Consider the following 10,205-nt stretch of genomic DNA (forward strand, 5'->3'; position numbering starts at 1 on the left):
TGTCCGCTGTGCTTTTGGTTTTTTTCAGTATCTTTAAGCACAAAATGCATCCTCGTATACAAAATTGGCGTTAAAACATAAAGCTAAATGATGGACTCGCTTTTTCTATAATTACACATCATTTTGACGAAATTTTACATATTTGATTGAAAGCAAAATATGCGAAATTTTGGTACACCTCTACATGAGTTTTATTCTACACAGTGTTATTCTAGTAAGTATTAATCATAATTAGAAGTTTGCGTCAGTAAATTTTCTCCCAGGGTTGGGCAATAGGCATCTAGGGACAATGCTGTGAAAAGTTTGTCGATGCCCACAATTATGCGAGCTTAAGGGCATTCACAAACTTTTCTTCTGCTAGTTTCGCCAGCAGAAACAAGTCAAGTCAATCTTTATGTAGCCATAGAAGCAAAACAAAAAATGAAAACATACATCCTAAACATCGCTAAAAGAAGGAACCCACACAATTCTTAGAACAATATTAACAATGAGAACTTGAAAATAAAATTAATAATCAATAAAAACATTCAAAAGATAAAATAAAAGACCTAAACTGCAGTGTGCTTTACTTATATATTAAAGTCCCAATGTCATCCATATGTTAATATGATGGGAATAGAAACAACAGACTCAATTCATCCAGCAAAGAAACCATATCCCTTCCTAATAACCATAGAGCATCTTAGAAAATGTAATTAGAGCATGAGTGATATGCCCCAGCCAAGTTTTTGCAGGAATATACGAGCTAATTTACGTTCTCTGATACTGGATTCACGCAAAACTGGGAGTAGGAAACGCTTCCGTGGATAGACAAACAGTGGACGACAAAAAAGCGTGCAATGCACTGTGCTTTGTTTAGAGTCAAATGACTCTGGTTTAGTAAAAGGACATCATTTCTAGGGCAAATAAGCGAACACCCCCACAATCGAAGGGATGTAAAGCAAGAACGTTCTTTATAAAGAAAAATGTTTCCCCTTTGAAGACAAAAAAGTTAAGATCTTAGGAAGTGTCTTTAGCTCAAATATCCATGTACATATTTGCTTATGTGAAAATGGAATTCGCACATTAACTTAAGGAGTGTCTTTTTTTTAACTCAAGCTCAGAATGTCCAACCAGTGTTAATATTTTGAAAAAGGACTAACACTTAATTAATGCCTTAAGACAAAAAAGCGGGAGTCTCTTAGCACAAATTGTGATTAAGTTATGACCGCTAAATCTGGGGTTCTGTTTCCGATTAATGTGGTGTTTAAGTAAATGTTTTCAATGCTTCCCATTATAATTTCTCTCACGGGACACAGTGGATAGTTAGTTTACTGACTTTCAGCACCAAGGAAAGCTCCGGAGCTCTACAGCGCGCAGAAATAATTTAACTCGAGAGTTCAGGAAGGTGCCCTCTGGAATATTTAGAATAGAACACATATTCCCCCAACCTGAAACATAAGTTGTTCTTGTGCATTTTTATAGAACAAGCCTAAAGTCGAAAGAGAAGACTCAAAACGATAGCAAAGTAAAATTAAACATTAAAGCATTGTGAAGATCACTATATGTTCATTGGCTAGCTTTTTGTCTTAGCCCGGAATACATTGAGTTCTGGTACTGATAGCTCAGAATGTACTAATTGTGGTCAAAACATTCCAACTTTGATGCGTTCTTGGGCTAGCCAACTGACCAAGTTGGTAGTCTAAAATAAAAAAAAATATGTAGAAAGTAAAGCAATCTTTATCTCGTTGCCTGTTGATCAAGCCCCAAACTTTTTAGTGGTGGATTCTGGGTTTAGATTTAGGGACTCGCTGCACATGCAATGCATTTGCTAGAGGTCAAGCCTACAGAAGAACACCAACAGTGATTTAAAGGTTTTGGGCACCAATAGATGCTTCCTCAATTGTAAGATGGCTGGGAATCATGATCAGTCCTGACCCCTGTAGGCAAGTATGGCATGCGTGTACACAGGACAAAGCAGCACACAAGGGACATTCAAGTCCATGTCTCAGGCTTGCAACACTTGCACAGTTTGCTTTCGCGTAGTTACGTAAAATTTCTGTAAAAATAAATGAATTTACGCAAAATTCAAATCTGACATCTAGAGCTATAATCCCCATAAAATGTGATCTTGTGCCTAATTTGGAAACAAGGACACATGTTGTGCTAAAAATAAAACGAAAAAAAGAAGTGTAGGGAATAACAGCTGCTTGCATGCTGGTAGTTGTGGTATTCCTGTTCCCTCCTGCTATATTAAACGACGTGGTGTAATGACCTAATTTTAGGAATTTTGCATCACATGGAATTCTCGAAATTATGCGATTTACACCTGCCTAATCGAAATTTTGCCTGAGTCTAGGGACCAGACTAATTCTGTTGTGTTTCTGTACTGGTCAAAGATGGCCCAAGTCTAAGTATTCTTCCAGGACCAAAGCAAATTAGGCCCTGGGTCCTTGCTCATGCCTCATACAGTGGAGGTTAGCGGGTACAAGAAATGGTGCAGAGTGCTGGCAACATGCTATAAAGCAGTGGTACAAGGGACCACACCAGATACGCCAAATCCCTGCTTCTGTATAGGGTCATCAGCACTTGAAGGTTGGGCCTTTACACTCAGGGGTTTGTCTCAGGTGAGGGATTACTGGGTCCTGCCTGCTCAGGATAGCAGTGCAGGGCTGGTTAGTGGTTCGCTGGGCCTTCAACCATGCTGTAATAACTGCAGGGCAGGCGACAGGGCTTCACACAGTGCATGAGGTGTAGTCCTACTCTAGAGGAATCCAGCAGCATGCAGCTCCAATATACTGGAAGGCACCGGACAGCATCCATGAGGGTCTGTTTGAAGTAGATTCCTCACTTAGGCCAAGGCAGCTCCAGCTCATATTTAGCTAGTGAAAGGTGGGCAGCAGACCTTTGCCAGTTAGGACAATGCTTTCCTCAATATCTGGTTGCCAGCTAATCCTTTTAGGACTGGCTTTGTAGGATTTTTCCATTCTTGGGAAAGATGAGGTGTTGCTGGGCAGAGCCAGTGTGTCCTGCTGCCGGGGTTTCCTGAAGTTTGCTAGTAATATACACCCCCACACATGTGCTACTCTAGTGGAGGAGGCTCCACTGGGGACCTTTATGCACCACATTCAGACAGATCCCTGGAGAAGGAAAAAGAAATAGGCGATGCCCTGGCTCCATTGCATTTCCGCGGACAGCATCCGTCCCCCAGCTTAAGAAGTGGTAACACCCAGGGGCAGGAAACTCAAAGACAGGTCCTCAATAGCGTTCCCGATCATCTCATGTAATTACTCAATTTGGTATTTGTGATCACCATATCGTTCACACACAGTCTTGGGGTCCAGGTTACTCCAGGATGGATATTATTCCCCACTGGTAGGTGGTCTCTGTATTTCCATTCGGCTGGCCACTAGCCATCACCCTTGTGGTGAAGCCATAATATACCACAAAAAGCTATTAAACTGCCACCAACCTTGACACGTAAATAAGTGACTCAAGAAGGTGCCGTTCGAGAGCAAACGCTGTGCCCACCATTTTGGAGGCTTTCCAGTCTTAAGGGGGACCAGGGGGACCAGGAGACCCTTAGGAGCACATCTGTGGTGGTTCAGTTGGCTTCTTAAACGAGGGGTTCTTCACATAAAGTGGTAACTACACAAATAAAGGTGATATTCTGGGAATACAGAAACAATTGTACCAATCATGGACTTTCAACGTCAAATAGTATAGGCTGGTCTACCCTGTGCATGCTGGCCACTGATGATGTATCAAACAAGAGGAGCTGCTTAATTAAAGGGCCACTATGCAACGGATGAAGCGTTGACCCAATAACCAGCGCGGCATCTGAAGAGGGGCGGAGTCTCGGTTGCTACGTTTAGTGGCAGACGGGCAGATGTGGCCTGATTTCAAGCTTTTGGGCTCACCACTGGAGTTGACAAGCATTGACAGATGGATGCAGGAAACAGAGAGCCTTTTGTTTTTTAGTGATTCTCAAGCGACATTTCCAAAATGCCCTGATTTCTTATGTAGCTTTCATTTTATAGAATTATAAGTGAAATTAAAAACAGGGTTGTGGAGGCAAAAAGGGCCAGGTACAACAGTGGCCTCTAAATGTAACACGTGCATGTTTTTTTTATGAATGCTGCGTCCACATGCTATTTCCAGTCTCCTTTTTACCAGCTTGTATTTTCTATAAATTACGCTGCCAGGTAATCCGTTTACACTGCATTGACTAAGTGATGTCACCGGGGGCCAAGTGGAGCGGATCCTATTGGTTGCCTGTCCTTAAGTCTGGCTTGATCTAATCATTCTTTGCGGGGAAAGAACTTGCTACTAAGTAAACTAAATTTATAAAATTTCTCCTTACCCTTGTGTGTCATGTATAAAACTGTCCCTTTAAACGATGGCAGAGCAGTGCATCTGCTGAAAAGGGACGATGGGAGTGGGGGGTGGCAGAGAGGGCCAGATGGATAGGCGAATGGATGGAGAGAGGGGTGTTTAACTGATAAAGGAAAGGCTAGACAGATGGATAGAAAGACACACAGGTTATCCTGGCAAAAAAATGACAGGGCGGTAGGGGAGGTAGGCAGCTGATAAGAGAGGCAGACGGTGAGATAAACGGATGGTCAGATAGAGACATGGTCAGGTGGATGAATAGATCAATGAGTGTATTTTTCAATGGATGTATGGATGGATGGAAGGATGGATGGATGCTACAGACAAATAAATGAAAAGGCATACAGATCTGCATATGAATGGATTATCAAAACGTGATATAACAACCTATAGAGAACATGTATAGAGATGCATTACATGATGTGGTTGGTTAAAACAACTCCCAATGAAATGAATTCAGGAAGTGCTAAAATACCTCAACAACAACATACGGTATAACATTTTGTATTATCCCTAATAAAATCTAACCAGCATCTACTTCAAATTCCTTGAACGTTCTGAAGCCCAAACGAAGATAGAATTTTTTCAAAGTTCAAGGCCTCAGTTATGGAGCTTATCACCTCTGACCTCTGCCTTTAAGAAATAAATCAACATCAAGCTTTCTCTGAAGCCACCTTGAGCCAGTTCAATTTACTCAGGTACTTTGAATTGAGCTGCACTTCGTCACAAGACTTTGGGGAGGATTTACAAGTCCCTTGCAACATCTTTACAACACTGTTGCGTCACTTCTGTGACGCAGCGACATCGTAAACAATGCGCCACTATGCAACATATTTATAACGTGATGCATCTAGGGAGATGCGTCACGTTGTAAAGCCCTGCGCTATATTGTACCTGTGTCAGGTATAATGTATGCAGGGTGGCGTTCCGTCACAAGGAAGCCTCGTAAAAGTGACACAGTGAAATCAACAAGATTTCACTCCGTCACTTTTACGAGCCCGCTGTATCAAAACTTTACGCCTGCTTGTAGCAGGCGTAAGGAGTGACGCAGCACAGCAAGTATAGGCCGACCCTGAGCAGTGCTGGAGTTGCGTCATGCTTGCAACATGACTCCAGCACTGCGTCACCTTTACGCCGACAGATGCGTGATGCATCTGTCTATCCTTGCGCCACGGTGCGCTGCATGTAAATGTGGCGCATCCATGGTGGCGCAACGGTTTTTTAACCTCACGCAAAATAACTCCAGCATCCCTGCTAATATGCAGGGATGCACCCGTTATTGTAAATCTGCCCCATGATTTTTTGTCTGGGCTGAGTGGTCGAAGAGTGGATGAATGGACACAGAGAGGGACAGATGCAAGGATGAATAAATGCACATACATTTTATTACTGTATGAGTTTCATTATTGGGCAATACATTTGGGACTGCACGGTAAGACGTAATGAAGACGTTTTTAACTCAATAATTAAAAACACATTTCAAAAATGTATTACATTGTATTTTTTCATGCAAAAGAATCCCACACGAGTTCTGCGAGACGCGTGGGGTGTAGTTGGGTGCTGACAATCTACATGGATGTTTCAGTATGCTTATGGCTTTCCCAGAACAGTTAAAATATTAAAGACATGTTTAGCAGTGAGTATTGTCACGAATTTCAGTTGAACTGCAATTCAAAAATCCTTGATCATACGTGTGTAGAGACAGAAAGAAGTGCATTGCTTCTACTGCTAGTGGACTGTCACAGTAATATTCTTAAAGATATCACCTACCAAATTAGAGGGGTGTCTAGCTCCCACCGTTTGAGCATGTTCAATACATCAGCATGTAATTGTTTATCGATGACAATTTTACTAGATTTTTAAGTACACTAAAAAGATAAAGCAAAATGATTGATTTAACTAAGCAAGACCAGTTCCACTTCAAAAAACGAGTAGATGGCAGATATATTTAAAACAGAACATGCAGACTTCGAAAGGTGGGTAACGGCAAGTGGGGGGGGGTGTCAAAATAAGTGAGTTATTTTCAGGAAATGTTATGAAATTTCGTATATTTTTATCAAAAGTATGCAAATTTGTGCTGTTAGCATGAAAAGCGGTTTATGTGTATCTCACAGTACTATTTTAATGCAAGGGTGACATTCACGTAAAAAAAGTCATACCGGCAAGAGACCGGTTCAAGCAGAAAATGTCTCTTGGCAAGCCCTTTTTTGCATGAGCTTGTCTCGCATGGCCAAACATATGCAAAATAGTGAAAAGTTAAATTTCAAGATATTTCACAAATTTCAATGAAAGCTAAATTTGGATATTCCCTTAATTTCACCAGTGTCATTTAAATTTCTACCAGTTCTGGAAATGGCATCAGAAACGTTCTCCTCTTAATGTTAAGGGAACATTTTACATTACATTAACGTCTTTAGTTCAGTAAAATGCCTCACCATGCTTGCAATCACCAGACATGCACCCAAATGGGAGACAATTCCAAGAAATCTCCTCGCCCTGACTGATTTAATCCCTGAACCCCACTTACCAAAGCAGGGTGAGCTGGGTCTGTTTCTTCTTGTCCTTAATGATCTGTGTGATGGTTTTCCTCTGAGACAGTTGCTTGTCTAGAGAGTTCACTCTCTTATACAGGGCTTCGAGGTCCTCTTCTTCTGAAGACATGGTCTCACCAATGAGATGCATTTCTACATCATATTTGGGGGCAAATAAAAAAAATGATTGCAATGGCTCCTCAAATGCTTTGAGACTTCATATCTTGCACCCCATAACTTCTGCTCCTATGGAGCGCTCTTTACATTTGAATGTGATGCTCTGGGATTTTCAGTAACAACACCAGAATTGCCAGTACGGACACACATTCACAAACTCACTTCAATTTGTGATCAAACAACTGAATCACTGCGATCAACATTTATTTGAACAATTTAAAAATAAAAACTTTGGGGGGGAATCCGTTGGACACAATTCAAAACAATATCACAATTGTTTTTCATATACAGCACAACCACAGTCAAAAACAGTCATGGCCGTGGCTTTTCGGGGCAGCCTACGCGAGTTCTCACTGCATACCCTAATCATTTAAATATGAAGGGCCATCACCAATACCTTAATTTGGAAATCATTCACCACATCCCAGTGGGTTCAGAATGTAACTCACCTGCCTTTATCCCAATAGTTGGCCCAGCCTCTTCTTCCTCACTGGTCAGCAGGTTCCCTTCCACACTGTCAGCGCCAAGGCTTCCGTCAGAATAGGGGATCAGCCCCTTTCCCGCAAGGCTTCGATAGCAATCCTCATGTTGAAGTCTGGGTGACACCTTGAGAGATGGGTGCTCGCCCTGGAAGGAGTCCTCTGCACCCAGGGTTTCTGATGGCCTCTTCATTGGCATCTTGCCTCCGTGGTGTGAAATGTACACGTGCAGGTCTTGGAAGAGACACCTGAAGGCTTCAGGGAGGTACCACAGACATGAGGCACCTCCCTAACCCAAAGAAACAGGTGGTCGTGATGCAAAATAAATATCAATTTCAGTGTTTCTTAACTAATTTTTGCACACAAATAGGCTGGTAATTTAATCCACTGCTCGAAAATCAAACGAAAAAAAAAATGGTAAAAGTATCTTGGATCCAATGAAGAAAAAATCCAGCAGGTACATTAGCTGCCTGCATCAGGGCCTGACAGATCCATTGTGAGCCCCTCTATATCATTTGCTATTTTAAGCCAGCTCCTGACCACGCCCCTCTGTTAGCACAAGCTGCTATCATAGGCACAGCAGTTGATCATCAACAGGTTGGAGCCTCGGATCCCAAGCACTTTTACTCTGAAAAAAAATGGCTGCCCGAACCAGTACTAATTACATTGAAAGTGACGTTGCTTCAATGATTTGGGTTTATTTATCATCTCGCCGTGCGTGGGGGACGGCAGTGGAGTGCCGTTCGGGGCCTTTAATGATTAACAGAGTGGAACAATCGCCTCTGATTGTGTCAGTCAAAGGGGGTGTTTATTATGTGTTTCCATATCTCGAGCGGGGCGAATGAACCTATGGCGCGCGCTGAACGGTTCTCTTTGCAGAGTCACTGATGCCAAATGCGCACATATTAACAGCCGTAGTAAAGGGAAAGCTGTCCTCAGTGTCAGCCACCAGCGGCCTGCGATGTGGGAGGGATACTCACCTATATGTTTATTTATTGTACCCCGCCGTTAATTGTACCATTTGACAAATGGGTACATTTTACTTGTTAGAACTTCTGTTTTGCAAATTAAATCCAGATTCAGGCGCTTCAAAAGAACTTTCGGACCCCGCCCTGGGACGCCTTTCCTTGTTAAAGTACAATAAATGCTTAGGGATTATTACCTAGTTTCCTCTAGAAAACATGAGCGTATCTTGAGATAAAAATAAAATAAAAAAACATTCTTCATTTGCTACTGAATCCCAAAAGGAATAATTTCACAAAGAAACCAGTCTACATGTTCCCATAAATTTAATTTATCTCTGTTTTCAAATTCAGATGATTCTTTTCTGGGCTTTTCCGCTTGATATATACCTAAACTATCAATGGGAACAGTGCTTTTACAAATCTAAATTTCACCGAATTACAGCACCAAAGCAGAATGACTCATCCACACCAGTAGTTCTCCAAGGTGGATATGAATCCACTCTTCTTGTATGGCTCTGTCTCAGGAAGCAGAAATCATTTTCATTTTTTAAAATCTTTATTCAATGGTGACATTGAATGCGATCATTTTATTTTGTCTGTATAACGTTATTCACTTATTATGCAGAGCTCCTTATCGACGTTTGATTTTGGATGAGCTTAGAAATGTAACTTATGCAGTGAATGTGTAAAGATAACATTAGCTTCACCTGAATACATTTTTGAGGACAGACAAGAATTCCGACACTAATGCTTACTGAAGCTGAGAAGTCTTTACCACAAGGCTGGTGAGTTCTTTTCAGGACAATTAAAGTCGACATGCGGACTGCGAGGACTGCTTAACCCGGGGCATTACGCCCGAGACAATAGAGAAATCAACCACCACGAGTGGACCAGACAGGACTTTAATTGTCCTGAAAAGAACTCACCACGCCCTGAGGAAGCCCCAGGCGGGATGGCCATGTAAAGAGGCGAAACACTAAAGAGGCGAAACACGTGTTGGCTGCTACTGCTCTTTTGCAATGTGAGTCATAACACCTAACCTAACCCAACCTTTCACACTTTGGCATGGTGGGGGGTAGTAAACTCCAGCATACGGCCGAACGGCTGTACGTAAATAAATAAAACAAATTACATTGTGCACTGCATCACCAATTAGAATTTCCTACCAAACATCCATTGCACTCAGTTTGATAAGAAATCAACTGCAGGCACAGGGAACCACTAAATTCTTATATTCTAAAAACACACTTCAATAGCACACACACGGATGAGTGGATCAGGGTAAGTGTTAAACCTCAATTCATGAAGCAATTTCTCCCAGATTATATAGAATACGACATATCAAAAATACAGTCAATTAAGAAAGGACAGATTCAATAAGTGAGTTATATAATGTAGAAAAATGTATTACAAAATTCAAAGAGTATAATGCAGAACTTGCAAAGCGCAGATGCATCAGTCATTGTTATGAGGATGCTCACAGAATACTAAGCAAAATCTAAAATATTCTAAGTCCCAAATAAGCCAAAAAATCAGTAAGAAATGGGACAGCATACCTAATACCATCAGAAAGTCACCTGTCTACCCCAAATTTGAGGGTTTATATGAGAATCTTCTCAAAGAACATTACTACAACTACAATTTCATCATGGTGTGAGCAAAACAAAATACAATATTTGCAA

At 41.5% G+C, this 10,205-nt stretch overlaps 1 protein-coding gene across 1 annotated transcript in view; it reads right to left on the minus strand.

The window, feature by feature from the left end:
- RFX6 (regulatory factor X6) overlaps positions 1-8,062 on the minus strand; it is a 465,451-nt gene extending 457,389 nt beyond the window's left edge. Inside the window, exons 1-2 of the mRNA XM_086925262.1 lie at positions 7,529-8,062; positions 6,899-7,055 (exon numbers count right to left, since the gene is read on the minus strand). Of these exons, the coding sequence (XP_086781388.1) occupies positions 6,899-7,055; positions 7,529-7,757 (386 nt within the window). The 5' untranslated portion in view covers positions 7,758-8,062. The remainder of the gene's footprint in view (positions 1-6,898; positions 7,056-7,528) is intronic.
- Positions 8,063-10,205: the final 2,143 nt, after the last annotated feature.

This window comes from Lissotriton vulgaris, chromosome 6, assembly GCF_964263255.1.
Source record: "Lissotriton vulgaris chromosome 6, aLisVul1.2, whole genome shotgun sequence".
Classification (NCBI taxonomy): Eukaryota; Metazoa; Chordata; class Amphibia; order Caudata; family Salamandridae; genus Lissotriton; species Lissotriton vulgaris.